Source organism: Mucor mucedo (assembly GCF_025094135.1).
Source record: "Mucor mucedo strain NRRL 3635 chromosome Unknown EV154scaffold_12, whole genome shotgun sequence".
Taxonomy (NCBI): Eukaryota; Fungi; Mucoromycota; class Mucoromycetes; order Mucorales; family Mucoraceae; genus Mucor; species Mucor mucedo.
Genome location: NW_026252296.1, coordinates 112,536 through 133,505, shown reverse-complemented (window position 1 = coordinate 133,505; position 20,970 = coordinate 112,536). Strand labels below are relative to the sequence as shown.

Below are 20,970 nucleotides of genomic sequence, written 5' to 3'. Positions count from 1 at the left end.
CAAATCAGCAGAATAATGAGCTTAGATACCCTAAACAACTTATGATATAGAAAAACCGTGTATTAATATGAAAAATTATACCCAAATATCGATGAAAGCGACCCCTTATGCCCTATGCTTTGTGACTCGAATGCAATTACACAACGTAATTATAATCAAAGCACTGAAACGGTACACAAGTAATATTTGAATAGTACAAAAAATTTAATACACTAGAACTAAAAAAAAAGCAAACGGGTTTAGCATCTCAATATACAAAATAAAATTAATGCAATATTTTCTAGAGCTGAGTTCGATCCTGACAATGGGTGGATGTGGGTGTACACGTTTCAGAACCCAATTTCTAATTCTTGCCTAATAAAGTAAGTATACCACATGGAATTAACAATATGTTAGAAGACAGTTTCTTTGACAGCGCGGAATATACGGTATATTTATAGTATGAACCCTGGAATAGATCGCATATCTATTACACACAGGGTTTATAATTCATGACATTATATCTGTACTTCACTTATTGCTATAGTACATAACTTATCAACTTTCACATATATTTAAGGTGTCCCCCTTAACATTTGATGTGTCGATTGCATGTCTATCAAATATAATAAAAATTATTGCTGGTATGCACCTCATTAATTTCACTAATTCTTTTTCGAAACTACCGCGAGCACGCACCAATCACTTTAGTAACACCAAATCGTGCTCGAAAAAGTCATACAGAAAATCTCCGAATCCGACTCTCATCATCGAGGCTTACTTTCGACCTACATCTGCATGTGTAAAAGACTTTTATGGTGCGATAAACAAGATTTAATAGGTATATTAAATAATGAATATGAGCATCGAAGTATTTGAGAAAAGACAATGTAGATTAGATATTTTTGACGATATGAGAATAATCTAAACTTCTGTGTATCGGCTTTAAGTCTTAAGGTATGCGATAGCATGTGTGCTGGTCTTGTTCGATTCGTCTAATTCTTATATACAACCTAGCCATTAAAAGACTCTGTCGTTTTTATCATATATCTAGCAGTAATTTGGATCAAGTACTGCTCCAATAATCGCATTAAACTTGTGTCAAAATTGATATAGGAAATCTGATTAATATTTCGCTGTACTTGTACTCATCCTTCTAAATGTCAAAAAAGTAGGCATCTATTAAAATTCTAAAGTTGATTTGAGATGAAAATACTGCCTACAGACTGTCCTGTGTAATAATACTTATTCAATGACGAGGTTTTTAAAATAACTACCTTAGAAATGAGAAGAAATAGTCCAGTTCTCGCACGACATTGCTGATATTACGAAAATTAGCTTTGTGTCCGTTGGGCTCTAGCCTGAAAGTTTCGTAGTTCACATATTTTTTATTTTGAAACTTGGCTGGGTATATCACAGACCGGATTGTCATTTATAAGAGCTTAATACTTTGCTGATTTAAATGACTAGATAATAATCGATCCACAAAAAATCGGAGTAAAATCTTTTTTTATGGTCCATGAACACCATCTTATTTAATTATTCGCTTTTAATGAGAATATAAAGTACGAAGTAGAACTTGTATGACCAGGATTGTATGAGCTATGCACACAGATTAACTCTTTGATCAGTCGAATAAAACCCAAGATAAATAGATGCTTTCTTTTTCAGGAGCACTGTATTAACAATTCTCACCTTTTGTGTTTAGATAATAAGCCAATAAAATAAAATTATTATTATAAAAACACAAAAGCTTTTAAAATTATGAACGCCCTTTAGCATCGCCTTTAAGTAAGTGGCATGAACTTTGACATTAGATGATGCCGGTCTGTCAGTATATAGCTTAGAGAAAATGGATCAACGTCTAAAAAACCTGAAATGTCGTTGCAGCCATAAAATTTATATTTCAATATGCAATCTTGATAGCCCTGCGAATAGAATACAGCTCAAATTTTCCGTTCTTTAATCAATCGTGCAATACAAATGAGATATATTGATTATGTAAAAACGAGAGAAGGAGGGTTTAAAGTGGAAAATGCCTTACGAACATATCATTTCAACTACCAATTGAATTTATGACAATGACCCATAGGACAATATTCGACTTTGAGTAAAATCAAATGAAAGCGGATTTATCGCCAAGCTTAGTATTGCCAGACAATTTTTAGACTTGAGACAAGATAACAGAAAGTTAAAAGTCGCTTAAGCGTATTCTGATACTGGCATATTCGATTCTGGAGGACACAGCTCCCTTTTTACCTAAATTTTCTATTCTAATTAAAATGTCGATTAAAATTGCACTTGAGCTAATGTGGTGGTAAATATATCTAATTTTTATATCATTCCTTCAAATAAAGCCAAATGTCTTTATGAAGGGGATAATAATTTATAATAATGCAGTACCTTTTTAAATTCTATATAAATGGTTGTACTACGTCTAAAGCATTTGCCCTGAAATTTCGGGAAGATCTCCAAAATTTCTGTTGTGTTGCATAATGATGACGAAAATAAACCAGCTATTGCTTTTTTTTTTTTTTTTTTTTTTTTTTTTTGGCAAACGGCTAACTTTTAAACGTTTCAGCGTCATATTGATACTATCAATCGAAAAGACTTAACTGAGGATTATAATTACTCTTACTGACTCTATTATACCTTACATATTAAAATTTGTTTTTATATTTATGGACATGCCTACATAATGGATGTTTCTTCACTGTTAGCCATAAATTTTAAAGGTCATTTTAGCCTTTATTACTATCTGGAATAGTCTGATGGGCCGTTAAAAGACATGTTAATTTATAAGCTTTTATTAGATTTTTGCAAAAGGGTTCTTATTCATTCTGAATTTCAAATATATATGAATCAAAGTACCTGTCAAATAAGCTACACCTGTAAACATCTTGTATGTGAAAAAAGGAGCTGATCCTGCATGTGTTTCAATAGCACTTGCAATGTTGGATCCAAATACAGGAATAGCATTAGACAAGAGTAGAAGGGAAAGACCAGAAGGGAATTTTTCCATGCCTAAAATTTCAACAGAGATAGGCGACATGAGCGCAAAATAAACACCGCATGAGAACCCAAAAACAACGCCGAAACCCATCATTGATTGGTATGTAAATGCAAAAGTCCAGATAAGCAAACTACTGATAGCGGTGACAAGCGTAAAGATGATATTTGAGTTTAATTTCCCGATACGATCAGCCATGTAACTAAAATATTGATATGAGTCAAAAGAATTTTTTTCTATCTTTTTTTTCACCCCTTACCCAGCAACTAAACGTCCGATAAAGTTCATAGACGAACTGACAGCAACAATGGAAGCACCTTGGGAATCGGATAATCCGAGGTAAGTTGCATAGGCTATACATATGAAGTTAGTAACAGATTTCTGAACATTTCAGTACAACATACCAGGAATAAAAAGAAAGGGACAAAATATCCAAACAGTGCAATATCAGCACCAACGGCGAAGAGAAGGAAATCGATGTTTTTAAGCACGTCAAATTGAAGAATCTCTGAAAGCTTCTTTTTCTCCTTGATACGGGGGATTCTTTCCTTCACAAAAATACAAGCAATAATATCACAGACCAAGCAAATAAATCCTAAAATACGATAAGTCCAAGCATACCCCAAATTTCTGTTAAGAGGTGTCATGATGAAGGGAACAATTAATCCACCCATGCCTGATCCACCAGCGACAATACCCAAAGCAATACCCCGATTTTTTGTAAACCATTGAGGAGTGACCGACATAACGGTAACATACATACAAGAGGCGCCTGAACCAAACAGAATGCCTTGCGTAAGATACAAATGCCAAACCTTAATTTTCGGTTTTTAGTCAAATATTGTTTGTTTGTGTTTCATCTCAAATTACCTCCGTCGCAAGACTTGCTGTTTCCAGGGCAACAACGATACACGTAGTGCCAGCAATCATAATTGGTCGGAGACCATAGCGTGCTACCAGTACCTGAACAATAGGACCACCCGCATTAATAAAGATCAATGCTAAAGTGCCAACAAAACTTAGATCCACCAAAGCAGTTTTGTTGTTTTCAAAAACATGCTGATTAAAATAATCTTGCATAACACCTGCATCATAAACGTCAGATCGGTTGAGATGCATTTTGCGAATGTTTATAATTACCCCAACTTGAAACTACACCAAAACTGGTGATTTGAACCATAAAGGCACCCAGTACTACGAGCCAGCCATACCCACCATCATGGTCATCATCTACAGCAGGTAATTTCACAAGTTCCTCGGATTCTTTGCCACCAACGATTTCTGATAACAAATTTCTTTATTGTTAGGTCATGAGTCATATCCGGGCCGAATAAATAATATTTACCACCCTTGGTAGTCTCTTCAGAACTTGAGCGGCTATCCTGTTGAATAATAACTCCATCTTCTTGGAAAGAAGGATGGAGAGAAACTTCCTTAGTTAAGTTTTCTTCAACATATGCCATGTCTTTTTTATTCTTGCGTCGCCGTTGAGAGTAATCTGTGGTTATAAGTGTTTATTGAAGCTCGAAAAATTAAATCTGAAATTTAATTTTTTGATCTGTTTTGTAGAAAAAAGCTAAAAATGTTGAAAATCCATTTTTTTATATATTCCTGATTTTTTTTTATTGTGTTTTTGTACTTGACCAATAATGTTAAAGAAACTTTGTCTGATTCGTCATTTTTAACATTCAAACGATCTGTATGGTGCGTATTTTCAATCGGCAGCACTTTGTACGATAGTTGCAATAAATCGAGACAAACACAGGGTAAAAAGATGTTGCAAATAAATTAAAATCTGTCTTAATGTTTGACCACTTTAACATCATCAAGGATTAAAGTTGAACCTTTCATCATAGACAATGGAAAGGGTAAATTGTATGCCAATGGTAGCGGCCGAAATGACGGAGGAGATTCTTTGTAAAACATTACCCGTGTATTCCGCAGTTTTTCACATCAAGTAATTCTGGGATGCAGCTTTACACAGGATACATCGTGATTGCATAGATGACTAATTCCCCCGGTATAGTGCTCACGTTGGGGTGCTGGTAGGGGTAGAATCGGAAAGTTTGTCGTCCGAAAGGGTATTTATCTATATTTTCTAACAGAAAAATATCATGAATAGAAAGTTATTACACTATCCGGACACCTATAAACTCTACCCCTTCTTTATTATAAAAAGATAAAAGGTTGATTTTTCCCTCTCAAATGGTCTCTTAATCCTTCTTTTTTTTAGTTATGAAAAACCTGTTGCAAATAACACCATATTTTTATTGTCTCATCTTTCCTTTGTGTTAAACTTGGCAAAGGTAGACGAAAAAAGCCGATAGTATCGAAGAATGGTGAAGCTCAGTGTATAGTTTCAAAAATAATACACGGCTTTTTGAGTAATAATAATTGTACATCCCATAATAAGTTCTGTATATATGTTGTCACAGAATGATAGTCATTGAATTTGATTCGCAAAGATAAAGCATGTCGCTACGTACAATTCGAAATTATCCTGGAATCTTTTACAGGCTGAAATATTAAGGAAACGACAAAAGACAAACACACTTAGGATGATTAAGAATTCGTGATTAATATTTTTTAACTAAAAACAATGGTAGACCATTACAGCTAACGTTTATCTAGTAAGAGACATCTATTAAGTCAGCGAGGATGCTATTTGTAATCAGGCTCTCCTGACAAAGTCAATTATGACACAAGTTAATAAGGACCTATTGCTTATAGGCTACAATAAATAATGAAATTTATCTATCGTTAATCGCATGGCAGGTTTTGATTAGTTTATATAAGTCCATGCATATAACCTATTGATACAAGATACTAGGCTCTGATGACATACCCTATATGTCGATCAGGAATTTAGTAGGTAATACTACATAAACTGCCTCTTGGCAATCAGCTTTACCGACATGAGTGCAAAAAATCTGTGTTGTGAAATAGAAAGGATTAAAATAGTTTGAATGCGCTTTATAATTAACCAGAAGAAAGATTATGTCAAAAATAATCCCCAAATTTTAAAGCTTGAAGAGAGGATAATAAAATATTTTGTTATCTACATGCAACATATCTCATAAGGTTAGCTGCTATCCTTCATAGTGAAAAGTATTTGATCCAGCAAACTAATATTTTTTTACAAGCTTAAAGGTTGTTTAACTACATAAGGAGGTAGAGAGTTTAGAGGTACATATTATCATAAAGACAGGCGACAAGCAATAAAGCAGATACATGGACTTGGGTCGCTTACGCTTACAATGGCGGTATGCAAAAATGAAATTGGGTTTAATACTTTGATCGGGAACCAAGCCATCTTTAGTACAATGGTAAATAAAATTTGGAATGGTGCCACTCCGTAGTTCATGAACACTTTTTGGGAGTTTTTGTCTAGGTTTGGAATTATTGCTGGGTATATCTTCCCCCTTCATTACTGATTCATGACAAAGCTTCATTTTCTTATTAATATTCCGAAATGATAACTTTTCGGTTATTTTCTTTTGTTTTGGTTAATCATTTTTCTTACAAATACATAGCACAGTTTATTAATTAGGTTTTACCAGGTATTTAGATAACATATAATATTAGTGTACAGCGTTCATTCTCATCATGTGCGATCTGAGATCGTGTAAAATGAAATACTTTATTATTGGTTTACTTTCAAAAGCTAAAAAGGGGTAGTATGAATAATTATTTTAAACAAAAAAAAAAGGTGCGTTGTTGATTATAAATTGACATTTTGAAAACTAAAAATCAATCAAAGGAACAGCGGCGGGGCTTAATTCTACGCTACTCTTAAACTCAATAACGTTTGTAATGATTTTGTTTCCATCGGGAAGTTTGGTGTGATCTCTTGTGTTGATGCTTGTACTTGTGGAATTTGAAGCTTCTGGGATCTTTCCGTCAACCATCGATAATCTACGCGCAGTTTTTTGGTTATCAACAGTGACAAATGAGCCATCGGTAATATCAGTTTCACGCATAGCGATGACCAATTTGGACATTAAAGCTTCAATTGCAGCCTCATCAGCTTTGCTTTCATCGGATAATAATGTACGAAGGCTAGCCTCAATACTGGCTTCGCCGGCATCTCCCTTTTCTACAGCAGATCTAATATCGTCGATACTAAGACGTGTAACACCTTGGGAGATAAGACATGTATGTAATGATTCGATGTTCACCTTAAACTTGGGGATAGGAGAAATTTTTTGAGATTGGATATGTACAGAAAGTTTGCGAACGGATGGTGATTGAGGATCGATATATTTTGTCATGAAACCCAAAAGGTCGTCTTTTTCAATCAATCCCAATTCTTTGATATCCGTCTCTACCTGATCGAATTCATAATAGCCAGAGTGGATATGTGTCCAATATTTACCGCCCTCTTGTCCTAAATTTTTATCTTTTTCCAGCTTCTTAGAGATGAGTGATTGAACCTGTGCCTTGTACTCCTCAGGCGTCATCTTTTCAATGATCGATCTAAGTTTGGCCAAGAATTCTTCGATACGGTTTTCAAGATAGACTGTATCACGCTCACTTTGCAAAATAAAGCGCATACCTATGGATCCAGTTTGTTTACGAACACCACTGAATACCAGATAGCCTAATTGCTCCTTTGTACGTAATTGATCGAAACAGGGCTCTTGTGCGATCTGTGCCAGGAGGCTGAGCCTAGCACGAAGGTCGGTTTGGGTGACATTGCCAACTTGGATAAGGTATTCGATCCCAGAGTTAACATTGTTGGGATCTTCTACATCACGCTTATAAACCCATTTAGTTCCCTTAGGAAGAACCAAACTGTGATGACCGTTTAACTGACTAGGCAACAACTCCTTGGGCTTCAAAGTATCGAGAGCATCCTTGAGCATTTTTTGAGCATCTTCCTTTAACACGTTACCATGAACAAGTGCTTCAACATGTAATTGGGACAAAATGGTGGGATAAAATGCTTGAATATCCTCTGCTGTGATATAATCCAACTCCTTTAACTTTTCTGAATTGGTCCACATTTTGTCTTGTGTGAGGTAAGAAAGATAATAAAGTGCATGTTGATAAGGAGGCTCAAGCGAGAAATTCTTGTAGGATCTGCGAAGTTGGTCCTTGAGTAACTTGAATCTTTCGGGATCTACCTGGAAATCACGCATCTTCTGAATGACTTTTTCAAGTAAAACTGGGAGTTTATCGTTGTAACCACCGATAGCAAGCTAAACAACACATTAGATTATCTTTGCTCTACCCAAATTTACCCCCCCCTCTCCCTCCCCTTAAAAAAACACAACTTACCAACATGCCTTCAAGTTGATTTTCAATATTATAACATAATCCGGCAACTTCGGCATCGTAAGCGTACTCGTTGAGTGAATCCTTCAACAAATCGGTATACAATCTTGTCTTGACGCAGTTAGTTGGTGTGGCGTAAGCCAAAGGAGATCTAAGCAGAATCCAGACATTAGCTCTAGGGACCCAGAAGGTATCATCCTTCTTGTGCCACAAACGAAGCATTGGTGTATTTTCAATTAACTCGGGCCTCTTTGCAGGTGTAGTCACTTCCTTTTTATAAGTTTCGAAATCGGAAGGGATAAAAGCATTGGTGTCGGGTAAAACTAAAGCGTCATCGTGTTCAAGAGTTTGCAAGGACTAAAATACCAAATTTAGATATTAATATTTCTAGAATAACGCGGAATATATACATTGATATCATAGATTTACCTCAATCAACTTATCATCGAAATCAAGTACGTTGTATTCAGTACCATACCAAGTTTCTTTATGAATATACTCGACGCCGTTGGGAGGGTTTTGACTGGCCAACATGATACGGAAATTATCAGGACGGAGCCAGCTGAGGTTCTCATTGATTAACTCGGGATCGTATTCACGGATCAAGCTGGGACCGCTTAAAACATAAGCAGCAGGATATCCATGTTGCATTAAGCCAGCCAAACGAGAAGTATACTGTGATGGGGGATACTTTTCCTTAAATCGGAACGCAAGAGATGCAAGAGATTGGACCTCCTCGAAAATACGAGATTGAACACCATCTTTCTTTAAAAGGTTGATATATTTAAACACAGTAAGTATAACATCTTGATAATGTGCTATTATAAAAAAAAAGTGTGAGATTATATCGTTTTTTACAAAGTACGACCCGTGTGAAACACACATGCAACATGCAGTTTCTCTCAAGTATTTTATACTTACTTAAACCTTCCTCTGTAAGATCAACGCTAATACGCATGAATTCGAATCCGATGCCGCCGTGAATTGTGCCTACTTGAAGATAATTTGCCCATCCGTTTTTCTTTAACAAAGATAAGATTGATCCACGGCCCTCGTGACCGATCAGATGAGAAAGGTATCTGCCAGGCTATCATTATGTGTAAGAGTTACGTATTCAAAAATTCGTTCATACTGATCAATAATTACCTGGACAGAGTATAAAGGACGTTGATCGGGGAAAGGAAATGTCATTTCCAAGGAACGAACATCTTTGACAGGCTTGACAAATATTTGTTTCTAATTCGCAAGAAGTTAGCGGCCGCAAAATAATGAAACTGCGATACAGATACGCCATACCATAAGTTCATTCTTGGTGAGTGGGTGTCCAGGGAAGCTAGGAGGTTGAATGTTCTTGTTACGGACGTTTTTAAATTTTTCTACAGCCCACTCTGTCAACTGATCAAGAGGTTCTCTTCCAAGCACACAAAGTTTCATAATGTTTGCAGAGTAATAAGAGTCATGAAATTTCAAAAGTTCTTCACGAATATCCTTTCCGTTTCTTTTAGGGTTCTCAAATAAGGTTTCCAGATTACCAGTACCGAAATGACAATAAGGATGGTCAGGATTAGAAAGAGATTTTTCCAATTGAAACATACGCCAGCTATCTTGTTGTCTATTTTTCTTGTGTTCTATGAATGTTTGTTAGTACTTGTAAGACCTTCTATAGGCTCTTGTAAAAAATAAAACCAAATGACTCTACCTGAATCAACTGCCTTTAACTCCCTTTCGGTACAGCCATCAGAGAAAAGAGGGCTGATAAAGAATTGGGCGAAGCGATCCAGGGCACCTTCAAGGTGTTCTTGACCAACCTCAAAATAATAGTTTGTATCCTCCACTCCAGTGAACGCATTTGAAAATCCAGAATGCTCAGATAAATATTGATTATAGTCATTTTCTTTGGGATATTTTTCTGTTCCCATAAATAAAAGATGTTCGCAAAAATGAGCCAAACCTTGCAAATCAGTCTAATAATATGATTAATATCCAAGTATTGTCCCTTAAGACACGATATTAACTTACGGGATCACTAATATGACCAACGTGAACATCCAAAGCCGCGCTTGATTTATCAGTATCTTTATCGTGAACTAACAACACTTGAAGATCATTTGTTGCTAACTTGATGAGACGGTAATCACGATCATCATTATCCGACTTTTCTAAAGTATGGGTGTAGGTCCAGTAGTTACCATGGGAAGCAAGTTCCCAATCAGAGTTTTCTTTTGTAGTCATTAAGGATCTAAAGGTGGTTAAGCTCGATTTATTATGCAAAAAGTGACTATAATAGAGAAAGACGTCAATTATGTATACTAGGTTTGTCAATGTTTTTAAGTAAAACTTACAGTTTGTTAATCCGATGGAAAGTAAAAGAACCAAAGAGTCTTAACATTCAACTTTTTTCTTTATTTTTTTTTTATTTACCCTTTTTATATTTCCATAAATACAGTACACGCAACACTAAATCAGACACGCGCTATTAAATGAAACTCAGAGAGCAGTCATCCGCCATGGTTTCCTCTTCTTAGAATGCATGTCTTGATTGGCTATGTTCTAACATCCTTATGGTTTTCGTCACATTGTAGCATCGTGATTGAGAGTTCAGCTTTTAAGTCAACCTTTGCAATGTTTAGTTTTCACTATAGCCATAAATTTTTGTCACTTAATTGTGTACTTTTAACAATTGTAGGACAAAACATAACGTCATCTCGAAACGCTCATTTATGCTAAAATGGGATAAACCTTAAATCCTACTTTTCAGGAACTGAATATTCTCGAGGCTGTTTTCTTTCTAACGTAATATATATCTAACATGGGATTCATAAAAGCACATAATCAGCACTCCGGTACATAAATAACATCCCACTAATAAATACACATGGATGATCTCAGTCTAGCGCACACGATCGAACTGTGTGTTTAAAGTTTTGTTTACGGTAAATCTATATATCAGCTGAACAAACATCGGTTGCTATTTTGGCAGGAGAATACCATAAAATATAAAAAACAAATAATATCTTTGACATTAAAATATCGCATGTAATAATACTTAACGGGTTAATTCCATTCTAGATACCCAATTTACAGAGCTAATAGGCGATAGCTATACAGCCCCTCCGGAAAGTCTTTAATAACTTAGCTTGTACCGAAAAAACTGATACAAAATGGTTAGTCCGTTGGAATTCAAGACTGTTTTGTTCGATAGACATAATTTTTATCGATAGTTATGCTGACCCGACTTTTTCTTCTTTTAAATTAAGGTTCAATTACAATGTAATTAAAATTAGTGCTAAATCGATATATAAGACATAGCACCAGTACCATAACAGCTATAAAGCACATTTACCATATTGTCAAAAAAAAAATGTTTATAGCAAAGTAATAGATTCCATATTGTGGCAGAAATACTCGCATATGAACGTGAATTATATTAATTTTTGTGAGTGTAAAGACCCTTCTGCAAGAGATGGGGCACATACTGATTTTTTATTTACTTAAACATTGAATTATTCTTTTTAAAATAAATACAAATCACCCAGAAACATTTATGGTAAAAGTTTGCATGATCAGATACAGGATGTGATTTTATTCATACTGTAATAATAAATTGGACATCTCGGTGTCATTATACTTTATCGTCTTACATTATATGCGAAAGCATAACAATATATAGACGGTGGGCTAAGGTGGGCTAGATGGACAGAAATACCAGAACATTTATCTGGGGTAACTACTCGAAAAGTACTTTGTTTTTAGCGATAAAATGGAGAAAATACTTTTTAGTTTGGAGTTTGTCCACCTTCGATCCATTGATGTTTGCATAATTCTTTATGTATTGCACACACAAGGCTGTTTCAAATAGCACATAGTTTTGATGTAACTATTAATTGAATACTGAACTGTTCTCAGCTCTAACCTTTTGTATATCGCAATCAAATACACGAAGTAAATGAACCCTCGCTGCTTAATTCGAGTCGATCCATCTACTGGATAGGCTGTGTTTTCATATATACAGCTGTTAACCAACATGAAATATATCGTACGGAGCGGTTTGACCAGATAGGTCAACGACTTTCTTCGTTGTAAACCTCTTCACATATACCGATTAAAGCTAGACATCTTACAATCAGTCATACCGGTATTCGATATCCACGAATACTGTCTCCGTAAATGGAGCACAGAAGACGAATGACAACTGAACTTCTTTCTTTGTTTGCCATCGAGGCAAATCAACTTCACTGATAAACTTTCGGGTTCGACTCTTTTCTTTATTGAGCTTTAGAATTATTTAAGAAAAAAGGTGCTTTCGAGGGAATGAAATCAGCAGATAAATATTTGATATCCCTATTCGTTTTTAGCCATTCATAATTACAAGACATCTGATATTTAGCTCAGCTTCCAATATTGAACCATCATTTAAAAACTTGTTTGAGTAACCTTCTTATAATTTGCCTTCTTCAGGATAGATCATATTGAGCATAAAATGCTGAGGTTATTTGTACTAATTACTGACAACCAAACTATAAAAAAATGAATAGGAGGTCAAAGAATGAAAAATCTGTGTAACGTCATCAGATCATAATGTGAGCCAGATTAAAGCTTCATCTATGTTTGCACATGCGGCCGATTTTTTACGCATGATAAAGACCTTTTAAGGTCTGTCCTTTCTTGTATTAATGCGTGTAGTATGTACGTATTTTCTTCTTCTTCGTCCAGCAGTTTTTAAATTATCGCAAATGACATTATATTTGAAAGGCTTATGTTTGTTCAACTATTTCAAAACTTTTCATGACTAGGTTGGGCTTTAATACGCATAATCGGGTACTTGAAAGATATTTATGCAATGAATGAAGTTTTCTTATGATAAATCTTGTTTTGCGCAAACATCATTTGCCATGAATTCGACGATAAACACATCACATTGCTGACATAATATTTTTTATTTTGAACCATCTTTCTTTAATTATAAGGTGCCGAATTTAATGACGTGGTACCATTGAAAGACGATAAAAACGAAAAAGAAAAACAATTGTACGACTATTATCTTTAGCCCCGCCAATGTGTTTTCTACTTTCTTTCTTTTTTTCTTAACACCAACTAACATCTTTTGATACCATCATACTAAAGAGCTGTGCGTAAATAGTAGTTCTTAATATCTGAATTTGAAACTTAACTAAACAGAGTGTTGTCATATTAAAATTGTCGTTCTTCCAAGAGTCACTAGCAGTTGCAGGTTTTTTACTCAGATAACATACAACTAAACTTATATCCGGTGATAGCGCCTAATTTTGCATAGCAGTAACGTATTACAAATACCTTTGAGCCAGATAGACAGTTTATATTTATAAATTATTTTAGCTCAAATAGATGAGTAAAATTTGAAATCTTTGTTTTCACCGTCGTTTTCTAATTACTTCAAAGAAAAATAAATGGGAGTTCTAGGTCCTGCAATTTGGATTAGTAGAAGGACGTTTAAAAGTGACACTTTGTTATGTTGCACAAAGCGGTTTAAATTACGCATTTTAAGCGCTGCTTTTTTAAGAAGATTGATTGCTCAGTCCAGATAAGATGATGAGTCAAAAAAGTATAAATTTTAAAACAGAACTAGCACTTGGAATTTATCATTGGTAATCGATTCTTTTTTTTTCATTTTTCCTATTGCAATATTACAGTGTTATAGTATTCTAGAAATGGGGTTTTGCATTTCGCCACAAAAGACGATGCATGCAGATTTTTTTTACAGGAAGAAATGTGAAAGCATTGTGGATCGATAAAGATAAATACAAAACAAAAAATAATATTAAAAATTCTTGGTAAACCTTTATAATCAATCTTAGTCAGAATTGTGCCATGATACCAAACAATGATAGATTTAGAGGCATTAAAATAGATGGCCTCGGTATTTCTAAAATTAAATAATGGGCAATGGGTTACACTTGGTAACTGACAAAAAATCCTGTTTGGTTTTTGTTTAATTAGTGGAGTAATATATGTGGGGGAAATCTGTTGTGTGACTCTTTGGTCCAAAAAAATATACTATCTAAAGTGCCTATTCTATGTATAGTATATTTTCAGAAAAGCTTATAAATGGGTTTTATAGAAAAATAGCTGATTAAATTATTTCGAGATATCAGTTGTTGTAAAATAACATCAAAAGATTAAAATCAATAGTAACCTTTGAGTAACCGTTTTAATAAATACATATTAGTGTTGGTTTTCTCACAACTTAATTTTGTGTATCTGTTGAGGCTTAACCAGAGTTCATCTGTTGTACAGTGCATGGTATATCTCCTGTTAATGGTAAGACTGATGTCGCTATATTTTTATTCAGCCCACAATTTTAGCAGATTGAGCAGAAAAGACCGATCAGCCCTGAATGGACCAGACAAATATTTATTTGTTACCATATATTTTTGGCGGTTCTCCCATCTTATACAATGACGACATACCTGTATGTGACAACAAGTCATACACTAAGGACTCCAAATGCTTCACTGCGGATCACTGGTTTTTTGTACATAAGATAGTGTTAAAAATAGCTCAAGATCTACCTACGTTATAGATACTGACCAAATAAACATCCTTCTTTTCTCTACTCCATTGCGTTAATATTATTTCGATTTAAATTTGAGCACATGTAACTGGTCCACCGGATGATTTACATGCAGTACGGAGGTTTAAAATACGGTTCAATAATTTAAATTGCTATTTGTTTGCGATTCAAACTTTTTGGCGTGAGGACGACCTTATTGCACAGAAAACGTCAAGCAGCATATATTAGGTTTAAAACATGCCAAAGCACGAATGGATCTACTTTATAAGGGGTGGGGAGGGGGAATAAGTACGAGTGTAAGTAGTGTTCCATCCGCAATAATGCTAGATTTGGGAGGCATTGCCTTGAATAGCCAAAAAAGAAGTACAATACGCCGTCTTAAAATCGAATGTAAACAATATGTAGATTAAGTGCATATTTTGTTTGCAGCTTCAATAAATTTAGAATTTGGTATGAATAAACATAGCTTTTACTATTCATTAGTTCTAGATTTAGTTATATAAGAAGCTGATATATTTCGGACCAGACTTTTGATTGACATACGCATTGGCAGACTAAATTGTTTATCCATCATGGATGATCACCCTGAAAATAAGTCTGAGTGACAATTAACTCATGCATCAGAAAGTCCGACTTTTTATTTCAGGTAAAATACTATATTGGGACATTTTTTTTCTGTGAGCGTGATTTGGCCCCCAATTTGAAAATTCCAGGAAATCTTTTTTATTTTAAAATACCTAAAAAGAGTAAATTTGTTTTAGTTTTTTTTTTTCTTCTCTTTATTCCTTTTATTTTTCTTCTAAAAAAAAAATGGTTCACTCCATCGAAGTATTTCTACAACCACCTTCACCTACAATGAATCCTTCTTATAAATTACCTTCAGTGAAGTCACTATTTCCGGTGTGTATGGATGATGATTCGAATTCACAAGAACTTCCGAGCATACGGTTAACAAATCATTCCAGTGATACACATTACAACAACAATGAAAACAACAACAATATGCTGATCGGTAGTCCTAGATTAAATACAATAGAGCCTCGTCCAGATCTATCTATAGCAACTTCACCATATCAACAAAGTCCCATCATGACCTTTTCTTCTCCTTCTTCCACAACCTCATCTATGGTAGGCTCACCCTTGATATCACCCATACAGGATGGTCCGTTTTTACTTCCTCCTCCCGACAGCAGTTCATTCCGTCGTTGTCGCTCAGTGTCCAATGTATCCAATGTCTCCATCACATCCTCACCGTCAGCATCACCGTCCTATCAGTTCACATTTCGCTCTCTTTCAGAACCACCCAGTTTAAATCTTCCTCCATCCTCCACGTCCGGCGACGAAGAAGACACAGCCATGAAGGACGAGTATCACCCTATATTTGGACCCAAGAGAAAACGTGGTAGACCTCCAAATGCCTCTCGCCCTGAAATACAAACAGATAGCAACTGGACTTTTGTTAAACCAACTGTGTGGGATGTCAAACAAACTCATCAAAAGCACAATATTGATTCCAACACGCATAGCGACAGATTTACAAATAACCATAATACCCCTCAGTTCTATACTGAGAATACTGTCATGTCAGATGGGATAAATACCTTCACGACCACCAATATGGATATGGCTCTAAGTATACCCAAAAAGAAAAGAGGGCGTAAACCAAAGAAACAATTAGCAGGAAACTCTTGCTTTGTTTGGAGAGATCTCACTGCGCCACGTGGCGCTAATAAGAAATCTTTACTGCCGAAAAACAAAGATATCAAGAAGGATGATACGAATGATGGGAGTCGAAAACTGTTACCTGCTGTTATAAAACCTTAGCAATCTCTCTCTCTCTCTCTTTTCACCCTTTCACCCTCCCTCCGGGGACCCCCACCCCTTTTATTCTCCTATTATACATAATTTCACTATAAATAACAATTTTTTTTTATTGGCTTTGTAACACACATGTATATTCATTTAAATATGAAATCCAACCCTTTTTTATATATAAATAAATAACAAATAAATCGCTTACTAAAACGTCCCTCCCCCCATCACCCCTTTGATGTAATCACACCCTTAATATTATTATTTAGAGCTTAAATCCTATTTTTATTTATTATCGTCTTTTTCTTTTTCTTTCCCTCTTTCATTTGTATCCCCTTTTTTATATTTATACATATTAAAAAAAAAAATAAAGCATCAATCATGCTTTCTGCTGGTAAATACCTATCAAAATCTATTGCTATTGTTGGACCCCCTTCTACTAAGCAAATAAGCAGAATTTTGGGCAATCGTTGCTATTCTTATTACAGTAACCCCAATGCCCAACACGAGTTTTCGGATCCTCGACATGATAAGACCGTCCATGTCATGCATTCAAGAGGTGTAAATGTCATCCATGATCCTCTTTTATCCAAAGGCACTGCCTTTAGTCTGGCCGAAAGAGAAAGATTATCTATCCGTGGCCTTGTCCCCCCTCGTTGCCAAGCTATGGATAAACAGTTGTTGCGTGTTAAACGTAATTTAGATGCTTGTGAATCCCCACTATCGAAATTCGTCTTTTTGGCTGCCTTACAGGACAGAAACGAGACATTGTACTACAAGCTATTAATGGAACATCTTGAAGAATTAGCTGGCGTCATTTATACTCCCACAGGTACTTCAATTTTGTCCTACTAAATCATGATATTATTTAAAAACTTACTCTGTTTTTTAGTGGGTCTTGCCAGTCAAATGTCCCATTCCATCTATCGTCGTTCTCGTGGTATGTATTTCTCTAGCCAAGACCGCGGTCAAATGTCTGCCATGGTGTACAACTGGCCTCATGATAAGGTTGATGTCATTGTGGTAACGGACGGTTCAAGAGTATTAGGGTTAGGTGATTTAGGAGCCAACGGCATGCAGATTCCCATCGGTAAACTTAGTTTGGTAAGGAGACATTAGAGCGAGAGAGCGAGACATGATATTTTTTTGACGATGGGGGCCCTAAAACTTTCTCTTTTGTTTTATAGTACGTTGCTGCAGGCGGAATCAGACCTAGAGCAGTTTTACCGGTCGTTTTGGACGTTGGCACAAATAATCAGGATCTTTTGAACGATCCCTTGTATCTCGGCATGAGTCACCCACGATTAGAAGGCGAGGAGTATTATTCGTTTGTAGATGAGTGGGTTACGGCTATTACTAGCAGATGGCCAGGTAAATAATAAAGTGTTGATAGGACGGATTATGATCTTGGCTAACAGAAATAATGCACGTAAATGTTTAGATACGCTAATCCAGTTCGAAGATTTCAAATACCCTCACGCTTATAATCTGTTAACAAAATGTAAATAAACAACAAACAAAACGTCCATTCTAATTAGACTAACTCCCTTTCTTTTATAAATATGGTTAGATCGTAACCGTATAACCTGCTTTAATGACGATATCCAGTCGACCTCATCCATCACTTTAGCCGGAATCTTGGCATCCCTCAAATCTAGAGGTAAGGAGCTTGAAGATTTATCCGACGAAAGGATTATTTGCGTTGGAGCAGGATCAGCAGGTGTTGGTGTATGTGAAGGAATCATTGACTGCATGGTAGCGCAGGGACGGGTCAAGACAAGGGAAGAAGCTTATTCCAAGATCTACATGCTGGATCAGTATGGATTGTTGGGAAATCCAACTAGCTTGGATGACGATAAAGATGATGTAGAAAGTGTCAACTATAGACCTAGAGAGACTCCATTAGATGATAGACAGCATTGTTATGTAAAACATGACCTTCGTGACCAAATGACTTTAGAACAACTAGTCAAAAAAGTGAAACCAACTGTATTGTTAGGTCTCACGGGTATCCGTGGTGTCTTCACTGAGGGTGCCGTCAGAGAAATGTCTAAACACCAAGAAAAGCCTGTCATTTTCCCTTTAAGTAATCCTGATACCCATGCTGAATGTACCGCTGAAGAGGCTTTTAAATGGACAGACGGAAGAGCTATATTCGCTTCCGGTAGTCCTTTCAAGGATGTTTTATTACCCAACGGTAAAATCGGAAAAACAAACCAATGCAACAATTCTTATAGTTTTCCCGTACGGTAACATTCTCCATACTTTATTACGATGTATTAATTTTATACAAACATATACACAGGGACTTGGGTTAGGTATTACAGTATCTAGAGCTAGTAGAGTCACACCCACCATGTTCTTGGAAACCGCCCGTACAATCGCGAATATGGCTACGCCCGAGCAGTTGAAGCAAGGCATCTTATATCCTGGCGTTAGCCAGTTGCGTGAGGTAGCCTTGAACGTTGGAACCCGTGTCTGTGAGGTTGCTTTTGAAGAAGGTGTAGCCACCTCTGTTTTGGAAGAAGGCGAGATCTTAAGCGAAGTAGTCCGCAACTCTGCCTATCAACCTGAGTATGTTCCTTTAGTCTACCATCCCGGTTATAACTTTTAATCAAAATAATATGCATAAACACACACATTAGCCCCTTTAATTAAAAAACCTATCGCTTATTTTTTATTCTTTATTATTTTGGGTCTGTGCCTGCATTGTTATCAACATCCTTAACATAATTATAGCTGTAGAAAGCCATTTTAAGCACTAATGCAAAGATGGCATGAGCACCCAAGATAGCCAATAGAATAATACGTGATGTCTTGGCGTCTGTTCTAGAAATGACGATATACAGGTTTTTCACCAAGAATACAGATGTGATTGCAAATGCAATACCAACAAAGGCCCATCTTGCATAATCATATGGAATAATACATAATAACTTTTTCGTTCATTAGTATATACTATTTTGTTTTGAAAATCTCTCTTTCTCTCCCTCATATATTTTACTTACAGATACAGGAATCCAAATCGTCAAACCATAACCATAATAGTTAATGATCTCCAATAAACTTGGTCTACAACCAAAATATTTTGTAGAAGCCCAAACCAAAGCGGGACACAAAAAGGCGTACATGTAAACAACGAATACGGCAAAACTTAACAAGGTAAAGTCATATACATGAGGTTTACCAGCAATGTATGCAGCTAGAGATCCAGCTAAAGAAGAACAGACAAAGACAGAAAACACCACCGATGTGGCGATCCAGAAGGGCCCATATAAATCAGGTTGGTTGTTCAATGTGTCTGCTGCATAATCGCCAACTGGATACATGGATTTTAAGCATCGATCAAGTACTTGGGACGTATCCACATCAAAAAATGTAGCGTAGTAATCAAGTGACCAAATAGGCTTGCCGTTGTTGTTGCCGCTGCTTGGTTGAGGTGAGTCAAAAAAGCCTGTATTGCCGGAAGGTTCTGCTAAAGGGGGAGGTGCGGCTGTATGGACTATAAAATGAATTAAATAAGTCGTGAATCTACATATCTATTCTTTCTTTTCCCTTGCATACATGATGTCTTATTCGTATTTGTTGAAAAGTCTAGTTTTACAAAAGAAGAAATTTTATGTTGAGTTCCTATTATTATTTTTTCACCCCTTTATCGTGTCTCTTCATTGATTTACCTTGAAATTCTAAACCATCACTCTCAATCGTTGCAGGCTACAAAAAGATAGTCGTCAGCCATTGTTACAATCAGACTCACTGCGTATCCTCCCCGTATTACCTGCGTATAAGCAGCATCTTCCATGTCAACAAGGACATTATATTGGTTTTTGTTCGACATGATTTCAAAGTTTCCTTTTAAACAAAGAGGAAAAAAAAAAAGTGGCCCTCACAAATTCCTTGGCTTTGGTATTTTCCAACTCAGGCCAGGTTATTATTTTCTTTCAACAGCATTTCTCTACTTTTCCCATTTACTTTTTATTTTTTCGCTGAAAGAAACAATAAGATCTGTGTGTTAAATCAATAGATTGATAGACTATTTACAATTAGGAATAGCCTTATAATCTATAATTATACATAATATACGTAACGAGCTAACAGGAACACAGTAATCTAAGGATGACGTGTCATTATGTGATCTACTCAGGGAAAGCACATTTAATGCACAGCGTACTGGCTTGCAAGTATGTTAGAATTAGAAATGTTATTTACTGATTGGCAAGGTGCCATACGAGTAAATATATTCACTAGATGAACTTGGAGAAGAGCCAAACCTGGCCAATAGAATTTCTAGGAGTAAAATAATTAGCCAATAAACATCTTGCAAATCCGTAAACACATCATG

The 20,970-nt window shown here is 35.8% G+C and overlaps 5 protein-coding genes across 5 annotated transcripts; 2 read left to right on the top strand and 3 right to left on the bottom strand.

Annotated features, from left to right (window-relative positions):
* Positions 1–2,502: 2,502 nt before the first annotated feature.
* EV154DRAFT_496079 (major facilitator superfamily domain-containing protein) lies at positions 2,503–4,565 on the bottom strand. Its single transcript, XM_051600113.1, has 7 exons — positions 4,335–4,565; positions 4,130–4,270; positions 3,860–4,074; positions 3,387–3,804; positions 3,249–3,342; positions 2,766–3,191; positions 2,503–2,532 (listed from the first exon to the last, which is right to left on the bottom strand). Exons 1-6 carry the CDS (start codon positions 4,450–4,452, stop codon positions 2,789–2,791), a joined length of 1,389 nt encoding a protein of 462 aa, XP_051461572.1. The 5' UTR covers positions 4,453–4,565; the 3' UTR covers positions 2,503–2,532; positions 2,766–2,788.
* Positions 4,566–6,598: 2,033 nt separating this feature from the next.
* On the bottom strand, positions 6,599–10,687 carry EV154DRAFT_496075 (Metalloenzyme, LuxS/M16 peptidase-like protein). Its single transcript, XM_051600112.1, has 9 exons — positions 10,609–10,687; positions 10,286–10,544; positions 9,966–10,230; positions 9,563–9,894; positions 9,413–9,502; positions 9,188–9,353; positions 8,696–9,084; positions 8,270–8,623; positions 6,599–8,190 (listed from the first exon to the last, which is right to left on the bottom strand). Exons 1-9 carry the CDS (start codon positions 10,653–10,655, stop codon positions 6,733–6,735), a joined length of 3,360 nt encoding a protein of 1,119 aa, XP_051461571.1. The 5' UTR covers positions 10,656–10,687; the 3' UTR covers positions 6,599–6,732.
* Positions 10,688–15,577: 4,890 nt separating this feature from the next.
* EV154DRAFT_496073 (uncharacterized protein) lies at positions 15,578–16,932 on the top strand. The gene has a single exon (XM_051600111.1). It carries the CDS (start codon positions 15,627–15,629, stop codon positions 16,638–16,640), a length of 1,014 nt encoding a protein of 337 aa, XP_051461570.1. The 5' UTR covers positions 15,578–15,626; the 3' UTR covers positions 16,641–16,932.
* Positions 16,933–19,292, top strand: EV154DRAFT_496070 (malic enzyme). Its single transcript, XM_051600110.1, has 6 exons — positions 16,933–17,460; positions 17,521–17,732; positions 17,816–17,999; positions 18,070–18,129; positions 18,199–18,872; positions 18,934–19,292. Exons 1-6 carry the CDS (start codon positions 17,010–17,012, stop codon positions 19,240–19,242), a joined length of 1,890 nt encoding a protein of 629 aa, XP_051461569.1. The 5' UTR covers positions 16,933–17,009; the 3' UTR covers positions 19,243–19,292.
* A 1-nt stretch (position 19,293) lies between these two features.
* On the bottom strand, positions 19,294–20,546 carry EV154DRAFT_548427 (uncharacterized protein). The gene is made up of 5 exons (XM_051604803.1): positions 20,407–20,546; positions 20,306–20,342; positions 20,193–20,222; positions 19,637–20,130; positions 19,294–19,564 (listed from the first exon to the last, which is right to left on the bottom strand). Exons 1-5 carry the CDS (start codon positions 20,464–20,466, stop codon positions 19,316–19,318), a joined length of 870 nt encoding a protein of 289 aa, XP_051461568.1. The 5' UTR covers positions 20,467–20,546; the 3' UTR covers positions 19,294–19,315.
* Positions 20,547–20,970: the final 424 nt, after the last annotated feature.